Raw genomic sequence first — 19638 nt, 5'->3', positions numbered from 1 at the left:
ACGGCGATTTAAACTTCGAAGTTACGAAGTTGTTTATATGCTTTTCATATAGTGCAATTCCCTTGGAAATCGGTGCGATCTTTAGTTAAATTTGGACGATCGACGAATTGTACGAGCGCTGCAAAGTGTTTGCTGCGCCGTTGTCGTCAAAATTATTTTGGATCCGAGGCGTTTGACATTTTAGTGAATCTGAATCGTACTCGTACTACCGGTAAATTCTTAAAGGCTTTCACTTTCGGTATTGAGGTGTAATCTAGTAACTGAAGAAAGAGCATCGTATCCTGCACAAGTAGAATTTGTACTTTTTGAACATAAAGGTATGTTATGAATGGTAGCTTGAATGGTATCTTGATTTTTGTGAACAGTACGAAATACAAATATGGACAAATATATTCTGGTTCAAATATAAGCATTGTATATCGGATGCCTTGAAGATATATTGTTTATATATTTTCAAAACTTTTGAACAATTAAATTGAGGAATAATCGAGCAGATCCGTACTAAAAGTCTATTACTATATCTTACGGAAAATAGACCATTTATGTGGACATTCGGGTAAGATTCCTGCCTATATAGCCTGCGCGATGCAGACCCTTGATCAAAATCAACAAGAATTTCTTTTACTGTTTACAGAAATGAACAAGCCAATTCCTGGAAGTTTAGCGAAAGCAAATGGTACCAATATTCCCATAGGTCATCTTGATTATAGTTATATAAAGGATTGCAATGATGCAAAAGAACTTGAAGAAATTATTGGGGTTTTAAGGTTTGTCAAAAAAATATTCTTTAAGGATACTGTAAAATGAGCAGTTTGATGGAGAAGATATATGATTTCCCTATTTGTAGAATATCTTTATTATATTTAGATATTCTGAAGAAGACTCGAAGTACCGAGTCGAGATTAATAAAAAACCATTTGCAATCCAAGAACATTCATTGACAAACAAATAATATGCCTAGATTACAAATCTTTAAACATGATTTTCTTATATATAATATAAGATAATATATATATATGATTTTCTTATATATAAATACATTGATTAAAGTGAAGAGATTTACAAAAAATAGATTGGTGTACAAAATGACAAACACATAGCAAATTGAATTATTGTAGATATGGTTTATTGAATGCAAACAATCCATTACACTGTCATTAACCAGGTTCTATATCTCTCAATTCTGTACCAATAGAACAGGCAAAGAAGGGTATTATCCTGAACTTGTGGAATTTGCTGAGAAGAAACTGAAGGAACTCAATCCAAAGAGGTTTCTTTGAAGCAATGATTTTATTTTGTGATTAGCTATTTACTTCCATATAACCTTTGATGCCTTTTCTTATTGCTTTTTTTGTTTTGTCATAGTGAAATACTACGGAAAGACAAACCAGCACCAACTGTGAAAGATCTCAATGCTGATGAACAAAAATCTCTGACAGAGGATTTCCAAGTATGTCCATATAAATTTCTGTTTAATGCAAATTAGAGCTAGGGACTTGGGTTGTAATCCATGATTCCCAGCCTTGTACCCAGGTGCTTTAATAGTAAAAATTATGTTGCATTCAGTTATTGCATAGAGGTCAGCTGAAAAAAATATGAGTGCGCAGGGGGGCTCAGGACTACTCCAAGCACCCTCGCGTGCTTGCTTTTTTCAACTGACCTCTATATAAGACCTGAATGCAACATGTATTTTACTTTTAAAGCACCTGGGTACCTATTCCTATATGCTCCGGTAAGCATTGAACTAATGCAGGCAAAAAAGGGAATTAATGTCAAGTCAATCTCTCTATTCTCCCAAAGATAACTTAGATTATTGTGATGTATTAATAAGGTCTGTAAGGTTTAAAAAACACGTTGTTTTAAACTTATAGGAATGGATAGAGCAGGCAAATGATATTGACAAGAAGCTAAGAGAGTCAAATGGACAGGCTGAAGAGACGAATGTTGATGGTTTGATTCCAGTCAGATCTAAAAAAACCATTGTCAGTGGTTCTGACACAAAAAATGTAAGATGTTGTTTGGAATTGCCTTGTTGTAAATATGATAGTTCAGACACCTGTTATAATTATGTTACTAATTCATCATTTTAGGCTGAAAAACCCACAACTGAATCAAAGAAAAGAGTGAAACCTAGGGATTATAATGAGTGGGATAAGTATGTTTTAATTATCAAAAATAATAGGTCTGGTACTAGGGCACAGTTCATTGTAGTTAGCAGGACATGATCAAGCTAGTGCATGCACCATTGTGTCACTTCAATCAAAAAATTTTTGATGTATTAAATATTTGAAGAAAAAAGCCTCTAGACGCCTCTAGACGCCTCTGATGCAGGGGCGAGACGAGTCATTTCATAGGAAGCCCAGACAAATGGGTCGGCCATTTGTCTATACAACTAGTGACGTAACTTATAATATAGTAAGTTACGTCACTAGTTGTATAACATATAGTAAGTTACGTCACTAGTTGTATAGTCAAATGGCCGACTCATTTGTCTTGGCTTCCTATGGTCATTTTGGAAATTAAAAAACCTGCTAAGTAAGGCGTTTTGTAGTAAAATGTGTACACATGTTGTGAGTCTTAAAATCCCTCTAAAATCCTCGCCAAATTAATAAATTAATACGTTCTTTTCAATGCACATGTACCTTAGTAATGTTACCAAAACACATATGTTGAAAGCGACATGCACCTGACACTAAGTTTTTGTATATCCATGGTTAGCCTAACTACAAAATGGTATATGATAATATTTTTGTGTGAAATAAATCTGTTTTGTTGAGGTTCGAAAATTTGAAATCTGTACCGGGTATTAAATTGTAGGCTTAACGTCGACGAGGAACTGAAAAACGTGGACAAAAAACAAGAAGGTCCAAAACCTAAAGTTGCTCAAACTAAAAGTTCAATGAATGGGCCAGCAGTCTCAACTAAAGGTTAGATCCAGTTATCCGATCAGTCTTTTTTCTTTATCAGTTTCGTTCAGTGGTGAATGATGATATCATTGAAAAAGGGCGGATCCAGGGGTAATAAAGATTGTAACAAAATTACTAGCAATAAACTAGCAAAAGCGATAACCGAAAAAAACAACAAAACAGCGCAAAAAGCAACTGAACAACAATAACTCCAAAGATGCAACAAGGTATACAACACGAATAAATAACAAAAACAATAATACAACAAGAACAATAGCAACACTGAGTAAGAAGAAACAATAACAAAGAAAATTAAAACAAATACGATTGCAATTGCTACACAGACAATCAGACAAACAAAAACAGACAAACGTGATAAAATATACCGAGCTGTACCAACGATAAATATTTGCACAAGTAAAAAAAATCGATCATTAATTTGTTAGATATGAATGCAGAGGAACGGCTACTACGGGCCACAAAAGAGAAAGAAAAAGGAAACGAAGCATTTCGTGCTCAGGATTACTCCGAAGCAGTTATTTACTACACAACAAGTTTAAAATACGAACCTACGGCTGCAAGTTATAACAATCGGGCTGCTGCAGGTTAGAAATGGTCCGCAATTATGGGTGAATGGTTTTGACATCCGGAGCTAGTTGTATAAAAGATTATAGTTAACTTTTAACTGTAGTTAAGGACAGAATTGGCCAATTAGAGTTGTGTATTTATTGAGTTGTGTATGATTCCACTCGAAATTAAAACCCTTTAAAAAACCTATGCAAAATGTAGATAAAATTCTAAGTTGCAATAGCTAAACTTTTCCTGTTCATTCGGATTTTCTTATTCTAGAATTGAAAATTGAAAGATTTTCTGAAGCGATCGAGGACTGCTGTAAGGTTCTTGAAATAGAACCAAAAAATTTAAAAGGTATGCCGGGTTAGTGTTTTGCATTTGTCTTGGCGTTCAATAATACTAATGTTCCTTGTTTTTTTCCCAATGCAGCTCTCATACGCCGTGGAATAGCCTATAAAGCATTAAAACAATACGAACTCGCTGCAAAGGATTTCAACTTAATTCTGAGTATCGACCCAAAAAACAAAAGAGCGAAGGTGCCGTAAAAACATACGTTATCTACCCACCCGTATTTGATGTTAATTTTTTGATAATATCTTGTTGAATGTTCCATTTTTACAGGATTTATTAGGAGAAATTCAAGCCACGAAGAAGTAAGGCTTAGTTTTATTATTTTGTCGATTGACAACCTCGACATGCGGGTCATACTCCGGGTATACTCCATATGCGGGTATATACCGGAATATGGTATACTCAACCTTAGTAATAAAACAATAGTGAAGATCGAATATACCGGAATATGGTATACTCGACCTTGGTAATAAAAAAATAGTGAAGATCGAATATACCGGAATATGGTATACTCAACCTTAGTAATAAAAAAATAGTGAAGGTTGAATATACCAGTATATGGTATACTCGACCTTGGTGATAAGAAAATATCAAAGGTCGGATATACCAGAATATTTTTTTACGGACGTGAGTTGCCGTTCGCAAAAATAGACGTCATTACTGGTACGAGTTGGTAGCCCCACTCTAACTCAGAATATTTATATGCTAATATTATAGGTCAAATAACGTGCAAACCCAAACAGAAACAAGAAACGTTGATAGCAACAAAACTCAAAATGTAGATCAAGATATCTCGGGCGCAAAAAGAAAAAAGAAGCGGTTAAATATAGTCGAAATTGATAGCAGCACCAAAGACACGGAGTGTGGAAACGCACAAAATAGGAAAAGTGGTTTGTCCAATCACGTTGGAGAAAACAGTTTGGAAGCTACTAGTAAGGGGACATTGGATGACATGGAGGTGAAAAGTGGTGTAAAACATGAACAAGTAGGATTGTCGAAGGATAATAGCAAGGATTCGGCAACTGAAAACAAACGCAATCTTGCTGGCGTAGATTGTTGCTTGGTAATGGAATCGGAGACAGAGGTTGAGGCTGAGCCGGGAAACCAATCATCGGACGGGAATCTTGAAAGTCCGAGTGGTACTGGGAACGAGGAACCTGTGCAGAACGGGGTGGAGAGTGTGTTGGAGTTACCCATCGAAGTGAAAGAATTGATGAAAGATGGAAATGACTTTTACAAAATGGGTCATCACGCTGAAGCTTTAAAGAAATTTAGTAATTGTGTCGAACACCTGTGGGAAGGTAATTTAGTACTTTCTCGCGAGATAACTTAGGGCGCTTTGAAATTGATGCACATTTCAAAAGGAAACGAAGAAAACTGTATTACTGGGACGTGGTTTAGCTTTTATTTGCTTTATATAAATTGCTTTATATGTTTTCTTTAAATGTTTTCAGACCGAGAGTCGTATACTAGCGCTGTATCAAGTCTTCTCAATAACAAGGCGGCGTGTTACTTCAAGATGGGTGATTGCAAACAATGTGTAGTGGAGTGTAATGAATCGTTGAAGCTGATTGATGATAATATCAAGACTTTGTTGCGTCGTGGAACAGCTTTTGAAACGATGGAAAAGTAAGCATCCTGTTTTTATAGTGAAGAATTGACGTTTTCGGCCGAAATCGCTCCCAAACTGTTCTTCTATATAAAGATATACGAGATCTATGAGAAAGAGATATTATACTTGAATTTAACGGACGTAGGTCATTCTGATGGCTTTAACAATTTTAAACCGTACTATTTAATCCGTACTACCTAATCCGTACTATTTAATCCGTACTATTTAATCCGTACTGTTTAATCCGTACTATTTAATCCGTACTGTTTAATCCGTACTATTTAATCTGAACTGTATAGTCTTTCTGTTCCAAAACGAATCTCGAATACATTCATCGAGAATATATCATAATTTATGATGGAATTTTGAATAATTATGAGCAAGGATGCTATAACTAGGATCGACCGGAAAATGTTTTTTTAACTTTCAAGGTATGCAGAGGCTTTTAGGGATTTCAATCGCGTTCGACTCATTGATGCCACCAATAAAATGGCGCAGGAACATTGTTCGAGGTAAATTGAAGTTTTTAGAATAACGTTCATGGAGAAAAGTTATGGAAAACATTGTTAAACAAGTGGAGTTATGGAAAATAAATCCTGTTTTTTTCTTCTCTTCCGCGTAGAGTAATAAAACATCTGGAAATGCTTCATGGAAAATCCTGGCGAAAAGAGATATTTGAGATGAGCGGCGATGACGACAGCAAGCAGCAGATATTCCCGGATGTTGGAAAATCTGTCAAAAACTCCAATCAAGTGCAACAAAGTAAGAAAGAAGACGAAGATTCAAAAATGCCAGAGGAGGTTAGCCCGTTGCCTGACAACAGCCCGAATGCAGGAAAAGCCGGCGTCCTGGGGGCAAGTAAGGAAGAGTCTGGGGCGAATGTAATGGCAACATTTCTCAAGTTGAAGGAAACTGGGAATGCCTTAGTTAAAAAGGTGAGTAGTAAGATATTTTTGTCCAGGGGCCGCGGGAGATCGTTAAGTCGGTCGACAAATATTCATATAATTATTCCCCTTCAGAATTATTAGTTTCTTTTGTTTTTACGCTCTACTAACATGAATATATGAATATATAAAACTACGAAACTATGATTTATTTATTCTAGGGTAAACATGAAGAGGCGATAAAGAGTTACACAGATTGTATTAAGTTATGCCCGGAAGAGGTGGCCATATACACCAACAGAGCATTGTGTTATCTGCAACTAACCAAGTATGATCTGGCTGAAGCGGACTGTAACACAGCGTTGAAGATCCAGAGCGAAAACATAAAGGCTTTCTTTAGACGAGGAAAGGCAAGAAAAGTAAGGAAATTTAATCATTTTCTATTTATTGTCCGGGCGAGAGGGCATTAGCTATTTCTTTTCAATCTAAACTGTTCTTCCTCGAGTTTTACTTGCATGCAACCTGTTTAATACTGTCATTCGGTTCGTCCTTTTTTTCAGTTCTGCATGCACTATAGTCGATGCCTTCCTCAGCATAGGCACGCAGTGCAAGTATGCAAGTATATCTTCTCGACTTTTAAGACCCAAGGAGTTCTTCATCTTTTGCTTGCTTGACGCAGCCACTGAAAACACGCAAGCAAATTCCCGCCAAAATACCGTACCGACAATTTCTCACTCAAATTCTAATTTGCTAGTTTTAAAAAAACGAAAGCGTGTACTCAAAATTTTCATGCGTCGAAATAATATGAAATGAAGGTAATGATAATTCAGTTTTGTCGATCTGGCTTCTGATTGGTTGATTTTTGTACTCAGAGCAGCTGGCATGAAAACTTTGTTCACGTCGAAAAAAATACGCTGGCATATGCAGACACACCCAAAATACTTATGCGCGCATGCTTGCATGAAATTTGCCAGCGTCTATACGAGCATATATGAGATGCTTGTTATAGTCATGCCATTCGTCAGTCGCAAAGCAATACGCATAGAGTTGGTATAAATAGGATGTCCATACAGCATTATTGCTCAAAAACTCTCGCCAGCTCAACACAAGAATTTTAAAGTTTACATTATCCTATATGTGCATAAACACAAAAACGTTAGAAGAAACACATATATACTTAAGCGGGATAAGCGGTCTACTTTTAACCGATTTTCTATATTTGTATTAAGGTTTGCATGTCTGTACGAATTTTTTGTGTCCCCATTCCTTATTAGTTGTGTTGTTATATTTTGCGGGATTAGAGCGAAGTGCTGGAACAATGCAGCACACTCTAACATGCCGGCAGCTGATATCAGGAATTAGATATAGACTGAGATTGTACATTTGTATACGCTTAAGTAGTCCGATCAGAAAAACGAAATGGAAATCGCACACTTTTATTCAGAATACATAAATTTAATAATTATTTAATTATTTAGTATGAGAAGGCCGACTAAATACGGACTTTTTTATTCAAAAACATAAAGTTTATGCCAAAACTATAAACGCATCGTTATTATATGTAAATTGTAAAACTATAGAGTTCAGAATTGTTCGGCAAATTTGAAAAATCGGAAGTATTAAATAACCTTTTTTATTCCGATTTGTCATTATCTCATCATAAAGCTTTGGGAGTCTTGCCTTTTTGGAATATTTCTTCGAAAGGAAAAATTAGTGGAGAGATTTGAGGAAAATTTTATTTAATATTAGTACGTTATTTACAAGTCCGCCAGTTTTATATAACGGACTGAGTTCGTCATTTTACAAGTTTGTGACAGGGCGCTTATATAGACTTACAAGTCCGCGCTTTCCGTCCAGTCCGCATTTTACAACATGCCAAAAAAAATGATCGAATTCGAATACTTTTAAAATAAAAACTAGCTATTGAAATCAACCTTGCACAGTTTAATGCAATACAAAGCACATTTTGAATTTATTTCAATTAATGTGATATATTTTGATTTATAAATTTGATGTGTATATAATGATATATATTCTTAATAGATAACACCTCGTTGAATTGAACGACATGGCAGAAATTAGTATTCATTAAATTTCAAACTTCAAATATCTGTGCCGTCATGTTCATATTTGCATCAACATTCAGCCGAAAATTCGGGCAAACTGAAGAAGAGTTACGTAGCCAGAATTTTTGAAACCAAATTTTGTAATATATATCACATACATGTGTGCTGATTCTCTATTTGGCCGGCGCTTTTTCACGGAATCAGTTTTCTTGCCAAAGTTCACCACTTTTTTTCTGGTGATCGTTTTTAAACCAAATAAAATGAAGTAAATTGTTACAAATCTGGTAAAAGTTAAGATTCGTGCACATTGTATAATAATTCAAAAATTCGGGCGATTTTTCTTTGCGAAGTTGCGCCCGTACGCCTATGTTTTGCCGAGTGCGGCCATCTTTGAATTTGTTGAACATTTAGAAATCGTGATCATGCATTGTAACTAAGTCTGTATGAATATAAACCATTTTCGGGGTGTTAATTGTAACAATCATACAGTAACACCTGGTGTGATTGGTGTCTCTGCCATTCATATCCTTTGTTTCCTTAATTTATAATTTTTATTCTGTTTTAAGTATTTTTAGAAAAGTTTGACAAGTGTATAAATAAGTAAATAAGCTATAGATTGACTCATTTCAAAGTCCGCTGGTGTCGTAGAGTAAACAACACAGAAAAATGAATGCGACAGTTGAACAAAGAGTAATCGAAACTTGTTATGTTTTAAACGAAAAAGTGGCAGTTCTCAGATTTCCTACAACTTGGTGTGTGCCCCTGTATTGCATTGCGCTCCTCCTTAGTGCAATTCTTCTCTTCACCTCCATATCTCTGAATGGAATTACGGTAGCCACGATTTTAAAGTCCCGAAAACTCAAAGAAAGGGTGGCCTATTTCACCATTTTCATTCAGTCTGTAGCTGATCTTTCAAACGGAGTAATTCTAATCCCATTGTCGATTGTACATTTCTCAGGGGACTTCATTGGAAGGCAATCATGCGTTTACCTTTATGTATCGAAAAAGATTCGGTTCCTCCTGTTTTTTTATTCCTTAACAACGATGTCTGCAATGTGTTTGGAGAGGTACATGGGTATCCTGCATCCTTTCATTCATCGCGCTAAAGTGACGAAAGCAAGACTGTTTAAATGCGTCATTGTTGTTTGCTCTCTTCAGACTCTTCTGTTTGGCGTGAACTCCTTTTACGGAGTAAATGTAGACGGTCCATTCTTTTCTGTTAGCACTCTTCTGTTCCTTGCGCTACTGACATTTACATACGCAAGCATATTTCATGCCCGCCGCAAGCAAACCCAGGGCGTTGGCATCCCAGGGGACGAAAACAGAAACGCAAAAAGACGTAATCTGAAAGACTGGAAAATAGCAAAGTCGTGTTTTCTCGTAGTGTTCACTAGTCTCGTCTGTTTCATGCCCGCGATAATTTTGCTTGGAATCTTCAAACTCAAGACATGTTCCATTTTAATAACTCTTAGAAGGTGGTCCTATATTTTTTTGATTTTTAATCCGACGGCGAACGCTCTGATCTTTTTTTGGAGAGACAAAACACTGAGAGTCGAAGGGCTAAATTTCCTCATGAACTTGGTGAACAGAATGCAACAGAATAGCAACATTACGGCCCCGGCAAATAGTTAAATATTTGCTGCAGGATCAAAAAACAGTTTAATGTATATAACAGATATTTATGCGGCAGTAAAATTGCATGTCATTCGAAAACAAAAACACGAGAGTTACTGCATGAGGCCCCGTTCACATGCAGCATATATACCGGATTGCTTCCGGGGTCAAATTTTGTAGCTATTAAAAGGCGGTGAAAATTTTTACTGTCAGAGATCGAAATAAATATACCAAATGTATCGAAACACTAAGCATTTGCTTCTAACCATTGCCCTTTAAAGGCAAACTATATAAGATATCGTGTCAAGCGAATCCGGTATAGTGTAAACGGATAAATCCCAAAAGATGCAACAACACGGTTCACAACAAGAGATCTGATTTCAATAGAACGAATACTTTTGGGGGACACCCTGTAAAAAATTAACTTTCACAGCAGTTGAACTGTATTTTTAAGTGCTGGATATTGTCGGTATTGACAGTTTGAAGAATAAAGTACTAAAAAATCTATAATTTATCGTTATTAATGATATATTATATGTCACTGTTTTTAACTGTAGTATAATAATATATACAGTAAAGCGATTAAGAAATATAATTAATAAAATGCCTTTATCTGGCTAGGCTAAGAAGAATTTAACAGTGATCGACTGTATTTCGAAAAGTATATTATCATTCAAGTGCTGCTGGAGTGTTGTCAGTATATTGAAAAATAACAAAGACAATGTACTTAAAAATATCTGCATTTTAATGGATAAATTGTCGTTATTTCGCCGCTATCATTCACTGTGACAATAAGATAAATTATATGCAATAAAACTAAAAGAACTTCAGTTTAAGATAAATTTAAATATGGCGTAGCCGTGCCGTAGGCGTAAGTCAGATAAAAGAATAGACTTTTTGCATTATACACTACTTTTTTAGATATCTATATGCATGAAAATGCAATTAAATTACCACTGGCACTGCTGAAAAGAGCGTGCTAAAATTTGTAGAAATTCAAAGTTTGATTGCGAAATGTTGTAAAATACGAAAAATAAGAATAGCCTTGCAAAGTTTGCAAATCTTTTCAGCAATAGTAATTTAATTGCATTTTCATGCATATATAAAGATATAGCTATATTATTTAATGCAAAAGGTCTACTCCTGCGTGATACTCGTTAGAGTCTCAATGTAACCTGCTAGTTTATATAATTTTCCCAGTGAGCACAACGACGTCGATTCAACGTTGAATCGACGTCACCCAGCGACGTCGAAACGACGTCGAAAAAGGTTCGAAAACGCAAATCGAATCGACGTCGATTATTCGACGTCGAAACAACGTCGGGTTATCGACGTCGAATCGACGTCTGCAATTTATGAAATTTCAACGTCAAAACCAAATCGAAAATGATTTGAAAACGCAAATCGAATCGACGTTAGATTATTGCCTTTAAAACAACGTCCGTGCATAGGATTTTAGCTGGATTTTAAAATGCATATAAAAAACATAATTGCACTGACTCTATAGTTCAAACAAATTTTATTCAATTTACATCACCTTGTTTAAATCTACAATATACTTGATTTGAAATTAAGAAATCAAATTCGAAAAATTGTCTCAGGGTTTCCTTCATCTCTTTCTAAAATCTCGCCTCAAAATAGTGCGAGAAGAGTCTCAGTATTGTAAAATAAAAAGTTTTTGGACACTATAGACCATTATGGAATTGGACATTATGTTCAAGTATGTTATCTTTCCCTTCATTCTGAACAATCTTTTCATCATCATTATACACGCAGCAACAGGAGGGGCATTTACTTGTGATGACAATTTGCGACTTGCGATTTGGCCAACCTTAAAAGTTGAGATAATATTGTTTACTACATATGTGGTCCCTATGTGTACGCTTACCCCATATATTTGTTATAGGTCTGTGCTAGGCCGTTCGCTAGTTTTTTAGTAAGCTTAATGATGTAGCACGTTGACACTTCTGTGCTTCAGTTGAGAAAGGCAACTGGCAAAGGGAGCAGCATAATAAAAATCAGTTTATTCATCTAGCAAAGGGCCTATAATAGTACGCAATTTTCAAAAAATCAAAGCAAATAGCTAAATCGAATCCCGTTCAACACATAAAGAACACACGACTAACATACGGAACCATAAATATGGTCTAAATTATCAAAACTAAGTAGCGGATTGAATTGGATTATAAATGCAATTAGTTCTGGCGTCAAATATGGCGATCTTACTGTATATACAAAGTCATATTAGAATGAATAACCCACGATCACACAACGTTGAAACATAAATTAACACAATCTAATGAGCAAGTATCGTTATTCGTTTAGCTGAACCATTTATAAAAGAGAATCAAAGAGTTTGGGCAATGTTTTAAACGTTTAAATTTCAATATAATCACGATGTCACGATCGCGTATTCATATCTCGCGATTCATGGCCTTTATCATGGCAATACACACTGTAAAACTGACTCTCACTAACCTTTACTGCTTTCTTGGATTTATGCGAAAGATATCCAACCATTAAACTTAGAAAATCCTGTGAAAATATCCCGAGATATACAGCTACAATGTTTCATATTCCGTTCGCGACAACATGTTTCAATTTTCAAATGGACGCGCTCAATTTGACCTTCCCGAAATGCACTGCGCGCACTCTACCAACGATGCATGACCGATGTTGCTCCGGGGAGACCCGAGGTATTTAATAATGGTTTTAAATAGTCTGTTACATAGAAATTAATTTTCAACACTTCTTAAAATCGCAACATTCGTCCTAACTATCTATCAGGAATGATATTATTACCATTGCGAGTCTTTGCAAGCTGGTCCTGTAAAGTTTTTATATAACGTCGAAACAACGTTGAATAAACGTCGCGAAAACGACGTCGAGAATAGGTTGATATATCGACGCTTTAACGACCTGACAAAAACACATCATTACACTGCATATATGATGTTCACAACACTTTCCGAATATTGTTGTCAATCCATATACAATTTAAATGCGGCAAACGCAGCAAACTCTAGTTTTACCTGACGTCGAAACAACGTTGAAACAACGTCAGTTTGCGACGTCGATATGACGTCGTGAAATCGACGTCGAAACGAAGTCGATATTGGGTTGATCGACGTCGCGACCAAAATTCAACCATAAATCAACGTCGAAACGACGTCGTGTGCTCACTGGGTTACTGTTAAATATTATACATGGAGATATTTCCAAATCACTCTGGTTCAACCAGATGCAATATTTTTGAGTTAAAAAAAATCTGTATTTTAAGTACTTTTAACAGCTATTCACTGTGAAAATAACGATAAATTACAGTAAAACGTTAGAGAAAAACAAAACACTTTTTTTAAAAGACAAAATAAAAAATGTTGTGTGTCAAATAAAAGAATTCTTGGTATATATAGTCCTTGCAAGCTGCCAGTTTATATTTTACTGTTAAACTAACCAGCTGTAATATTTTACAATCATTGACATTGGCGTGTAGTTACAAACTACATGAAAATGTTGAATTTCAAACGAAACGCGCTTGGGAAAGTACAAAGTTTTGTGAAAGATCGCGACGATTGAGTAATCATCATCATCACTCATCAACGATGAATAACCTTAAGTTTTCTAATCTATAATAAATCTGCGGCCAAACAAGAACTTTGCTATTTCATTTTAGGGTTTAGGGCGGTATCGTGAGGCGAGCGAAGATCTGGTTCAAGTGTTAAAACTGGATAGCAAAAATGGTGCCGCAAGGAGTGAGCTAACGAACGTGCTTACCTTGCTTAAAAAGGTATGTTTCCACTATCCTATACCGTTCGCAGCTTTTCACTTGTGTTTCCATTATGTCCTTCAGTTAAAAATAATCTGCAACAACAACAGCGAATGCTGAAAGTTCCATACAGAAAGGCTGTGAAATCCTTATTGAATATTGAGTGCATCGCATCTCCCTGGAAATATTTTCTTCGATTTGGATTTAGCATGCAGGATCTGGATTAATCTCGAAGATGGGAAGTTTGATTTCTGCTTTTTGAATTCTAACAGGAGAAAAAAGAGGAGGATAAATCTGTCCCCAAGCGGAAGAAAATTTTAATTCAAGATGTCGACGATGACGAGAAGAATAAAGTACGTTGTCTGTAACAACTTAATATACTATACCAGAAACAAAAGCTCGAGGGTTGCTTCAAACACTGTCCCATGCACAAATTTTGTTTATCAATTAACTGCCTGGTGTAGTAATCTACAATGACTGCATTAAAGTCATTCAAGCATTAAATTTTATACGGCGAACGTGAAACACATACGGCAAAGCTGAATTTGCTGCTTTGCTAAGATAATCAATTGCTTTCTTACATTACTGCTGAACATCACGAGTTTGATGTAGAACGTTTTGTAATTTAGCGAAATTGCTGCACACTTTAGAATAGTGGAGTTAAAACACAATGTTTATTACCAGTTTGGCGTTTGCCGTAAACGTCAAGCTAAAGGTCACTATAGATTAGACCATACCGAAATTTTGTGTTCCTATATATAACAGCGAGGAATCGCAGGCTAGATAAACGAGTATGATTGATGAAAAGTCAGTCTAAAAAGCTTCTTGTCCCAATCCCAGTTTCAAACGCTTATCTTGGCTCCTTGCAAATTCTGTGCCTTTTTTTTCATAGCCTGACATATCTGCGCCGCAAGAACCCAGTAACCTTCCTGCTAAAAAGAACGAGACGCTAAAAACTGTCCAGAAGAGGTCACCTCCTGAAAGTAATCAGAAACCGAATAAAACAAAAACAGCAAATTCCAAAGTCAGTCAGAAAGAAAATGCCAAGAAAAAAATTGAAGATATGACGGCAAAGGCCAGTGTCAGTGCCCCGGGTCCAGTTAAATATAACGTTGTAAGTTAAGAAAAACTTAGAGCTTTTTATAACTACTTTTGGCCATGAATCAGGTTCAGTGTCCCCTCCAGATTTTGACTCGGTTCAAATTGGAGAATTCCGATATTTTGGAGACTTGATGGAGTGTAATTTTTTATTAATATTTTGTTATAGTTTGCCAAAAATTTATTACTGGGCCACTTATAACCTAAAAACCAGTGGATTCATTGCGATCACAGTAGATAGATAAAAGATCTGTTTTAGAAAACTGCCTATCAATTCCTGCAATCATGGAAAAGTGTCAAGAGTGAAGATGCATGGAATACTTGAAGATCTTAAAACAAGTCAATTTAGCTGACTTGCCTAAAGGTGAAAAATTTTAAGCTGGAAATATGATGCAAATTTGACTAAATCATCGCTCATATAGGAAATTTTGAGCCGAAAGAAAGATATCGTTATACATCTTAATATCTAGTACGAAGTATATAGCTATTACCTAGCCAAGTTTTGTATAGGTGTTGTGATAGAATGTTTGAACGAAAGTCCGTAATAAGATTATACTATTTTCTCCACCAAATTTACCGTTTTCAAAAGTGAAATGAAAGCAGGAATTAATGTTTGATTTCATCGCTTCAGCAAGCCGCTCATTCTATAGCCGCCAGTGGGCTAAGAGTATAATCTTATGTCTATCTATATAGCTTCAGTACCTTGTAAGGTTTAGATTCGTTTAATAAGGTTTGTGCGTAATGCTTTTTAGTACTCAGTAACAAACTGGATGGCGATATCCTCAAGTCGATAGTCAAAGCTCTGGATCTCGAATTAAAGAACAATGGTAAAATTGTTAAAAAGTCTTTTCATTTTTTAGAAGTTCTTTGTTATAGAGACAACACACGTTATTATTACTTCTTGCATGTAGTCACGTATATTATAGGACATCAATAAACTCCTGAAAGTTTTAATATAACAATGCGTAACTAGAGTCTGAGAGATCTCTTTAGTTAGATCAGTTAAGGACAGTTATATGGATATATTTTATAGGTGATGCGAAGTTTGTTTACGAATTTTTGGGGAAATTGGAGACCGTGGACCGTTTTTCAATGACGCTAATGTTTCTTTCGCCTGTCGAGAGACAAGGTATAAACGCAATTATTAAACTGATTTAACATGCATTGAAATTGAAATTCACGGTAGTGGGGGATTGTTGTGAAATGAAATATTACAAACATGAACAAAATTTGCAAGCCTTGCTATATTTGGAAACATTCTACCATATTTCGCTTTAAAACATTGCGAACTTGAGATAAATATAAGATAAGCAAGTTTTGAGATACTCCAGGATACTAAGTTTGTCCAATAACCTAAAATCCGTTCGTCTATTTTTAGCGCTACAAAAGATGTTTGAAGATATCACGAGGAAAAATATCGAAGAAAAGATTGGAATAAACAGTGAAGACCTATCTAAAATGAGAAAAAAGTATCAAGTATAAGGTAAGATCAGTAAATGTCACTCATTTTTGTGTATAAATTAGCCGAAAACTCTTAGAAACCAAAGGGGTCTTGGTCACAAATTAAAACTACCTACACAACAGTCCTTATTTTTTTAACTGTTTCATATTAAGTGATGGAGTTATTGACAAAACAACAATTTTAAGTTTTTTTATTTCGTGCGGTTTCAGTTTGCGACTTTTTATAAAAGAAAATTTCCCTGAAGTAATTTTGAAGTGTAGTTATGTCTAACGGAAGCATCCTTGGACGCCATCTTGGATTCGGACAGAAATATTGTAAAAAAGTATTGAAAATGTTTTGAAATTTTTTGGACTTTGAGAAAGATTTTCCTCACTTTAAACACTGTTCTGGGAGGTTCGGTTACATCCTGGTTTTATCTATTGGACGGTGGAACATTTGTAGGTCGCAAGGCACTATTGACAAGACTATCTATTATTTAAACAGACATTTTTTATTATGCCAAAAGTTGTTTCTAAAAGCTTCGTTGTTTCCGATACAAGAGATAAAGAAGAGTACAATGACCTAAGCTCAAAAGTTTATGTTTACTACTGCCTCTGCGGGCAGCTTGCGTTAATTCTCGACACCACAATCGAACAATTGCCCTTGAGACGGTTAGACCACGCTCGGGTTATTGATGGGAAACTGCATGCATATAAACTAAGCTGTATTGATGGTGATGAGGTATTCTTGAAGCGAGAAAAAGGGGTTGAGAGGCAGTTTAGGCAAAAGTGCAAAAACTGCAGCTTGTGGATGTTTTACAATCGTGTAAAGAAGGATGCTAAAGTTACTTTCATTGTTGACGGTGCGCTGGTTTTACAGAAAGATACGGGTGAGTATGGGTGACAGAAAAACCCTAGGTGGCAGTTGATGCAAGGTCTGGTAGGCCTGACTGGAAAGTATGCAAACTGCTCAACCAAAATTTTAAAAAAATACTAGTAAATATATAGAAGACATCAAAATTGCCCGCCTGATATCTTGGTTGCGGCGTTGCGCTATACAAACTTTTTAAACTGGCTGGTAGGCATTAACCTATTTGGCAAAGCACACCATAAGACAATCCACAATTTCCTTAATCTATGCGTACCAAAACATTTTAAATTGTATGCTAAATAGATTTTTTTAATATAATTGTTTTTGCCAATTGTAAATAAAGTTTTTCCATTGTTCTATCACCTGTGAAATATCTTATAAAAAAGTAGTTTGATCTATTACCAACACAACTAATCATTTCTTTTCTTGTAACAGATGAAAAGAATCCTTTACAAAAAAAGAAACCCAAGAAGGTTATGATGACAAAAAGAACCAAGGAATTTGGCAAGTTCAGTTCTGTTACTGTTTCCACTGTTGATGAAGAAGAGGAGGAAATTGAACAGCAAGAAGTGGAGACATCATATGCACATAATGCAAAAATAATCGAGAAACAGCTTGAGAGAAAAACCACTGCCCAAAAGCGTGCAGCAGATGCTGGCAGCGAGGGGCAGGCTAAAAAACCCAAAGGGACATTGATTGATCGGTAGGGAAACTTGTATTTCCCGTCTCAAAACTTATATTGCATTTCATATTCTGTTTTTTTATTGATTGTATGAAGTTTTTTTGGATTTATGTGTTCTTATATGAAGTTTTTATGGCCTATTCCACTCTGGAATGGTTCAAGCAAATGAAGCACATCTCATTCACTACAAATTAATAAAACCACTAGTTAGTAATTACATACCTAAAGTTGATATAGTTTTTATAAAATGCCTGTGTTGGTGGACAAAGCATGTTCCTTATTAGTCTGATTGGCCAATCAGGAGCAACCAGGAGCATACTCTGTAAGTTTGTAGATATTACTATTCCAGGTTCATTTACAGTTCAGTAGTTGGTCTTTTGTTTTTGGCTACACAAAGTACATCTTTACCAGTTTGCTGGCCAGAGGAATTGATATCGCGGGCGCAGTAAATTTATATGAGTACTTCATGTAGTTCTTTAAAGACGACTGATTTAGGTTCTTGAAATAAAAAGTGTTTCTACCGAGTTCCTCACCAAATAATGGTCAATTTAACATCAATTGTTTGTGGACGACCACCGCATTTGATCTACGGTGTGAAAAGAGGAAAAGTGCCAACGTCGTTAAGGCCACATGTAATCCTGAAGAAACAAGCTTTAGGGAGTAAGTAATTATCATGAATTCATTTGATCAGTCTGATGCACTGGTCTCTATAAATATCACTTTTTAGTATTCATAAACATCTCTGATAATCAGACCTAACCTTAGTAGATTCATTCAGTCCTCATTGGCATTGTGTTTTGATTATCGAGTGTAGTCTGGCAATTATTAAACAACCCATAATTGTATCCTTTCAAGATGCAACATGTATGGAAGAAATGTCCAAACTGATGAACTGTTTTAAAAGGGAAAAGTTTGAAGATCAAAAATGCTCGAAGGAAGTTGGCGAGTTCCTAGAATGTGCCAGAATAGCGGTGGGGTGTAAATTTCATGTTGGGAATCAAGTTTATAGAAGGGAATTTGAGTATTAAAATAGAATATTTTCATGGTTAAGGCAAAAAGCAGAATGGCTAAAAAGTCAAGTCAAAGTGGTTGGTCATTAGATGAACTCAATGCAGTGCTAAAGGAAAACACACAGACAATAAAAAAATCCCGTGTGAGAACCTAAAATGCAGGTTTGTGTTACAATCAGTAAAACATGGTATGATGTGGTGTACTTGTTGAATACAGAAGCTTAAAGCTGAGCAGGAACATTGTGTAAATCCTTATCAGTTACTGCAATCCAATATTATGATCCCAACCACTGTTATTTTGCCCAGAGGGAAAAATCAATGGTGGGAAAAGGATAGATGTTGAGGAGATATTTGTGTTATCCTCCAACTCTCAAATAGAAACTTGTTTGCCCATCCCTGATACTGTGACCTTTGTGTAGAATAGTATAATTTACAAAAGCAAATGCATTCCTTGCTTTTTTTTAAAAAAACAAATGTTACAACATAAATTAATGTATGAAATACACAACAATTATAGCAGATATCCTTGGCTAACTGACAGCACCAGGCTGCAATATAGCAAAACCTGCGATCCTAATTCACCTAAATTAAAAACTTATATTGTCTATATATTATTATTTAATTATTTTAATCTTGACACATCTATTTTGGCAAGTACTACTTCTGGTACAAAAAACAATCCCTGTCTATTTAAATGTAGGTACTTTAAATATAACTGCAATTTCTAATTGCAATTGATTTTTAACCTGAATTTTGACTAGAAAT

General features: G+C 35.5%; 2 protein-coding genes across 2 annotated transcripts; both read left to right on the top strand.

The window, feature by feature from the left end:
- The first annotated feature begins 7 nt into the window (after positions 1-7).
- LOC114537903 (sperm-associated antigen 1-like) lies at positions 8-15195 on the top strand. The gene is made up of 20 exons (XM_028559018.1): positions 8-317; positions 635-767; positions 1196-1270; positions 1366-1450; positions 1872-2006; positions 2091-2155; positions 2818-2927; positions 3353-3511; positions 3756-3833; positions 3909-4015; positions 4101-4132; positions 4548-5131; positions 5285-5459; positions 5874-5954; positions 6065-6377; positions 6548-6745; positions 13680-13793; positions 14045-14125; positions 14665-14886; positions 15130-15195. Exons 2-20 carry the CDS (start codon positions 637-639, stop codon positions 15193-15195), a joined length of 2811 nt encoding a protein of 936 aa, XP_028414819.1. The 5' UTR covers positions 8-317; positions 635-636.
- Positions 15196-16625: 1430 nt separating this feature from the next.
- On the top strand, positions 16626-18095 carry LOC114537945 (UPF0428 protein CXorf56 homolog). The gene is made up of 2 exons (XM_028559061.1): positions 16626-17200; positions 17617-18095. The coding sequence occupies exons 1-2, from the start codon at positions 16828-16830 to the stop codon at positions 17886-17888; spliced, it is 645 nt and encodes a 214-aa protein (XP_028414862.1). The 5' UTR covers positions 16626-16827; the 3' UTR covers positions 17889-18095.
- The last annotated feature ends 1543 nt before the right edge of the window (positions 18096-19638 follow it).

This window comes from Dendronephthya gigantea, unplaced genomic scaffold, assembly GCF_004324835.1.
Source record: "Dendronephthya gigantea isolate DGI-Jeju-01 unplaced genomic scaffold, DenGig_1.0 000169F, whole genome shotgun sequence".
NCBI lineage: Eukaryota > Metazoa > Cnidaria > Anthozoa > Malacalcyonacea > Nephtheidae > Dendronephthya > Dendronephthya gigantea.
The sequence above is the reverse complement of the archived record's forward strand: the minus strand, read 5'-3'. Positions and strand labels throughout refer to the sequence as shown.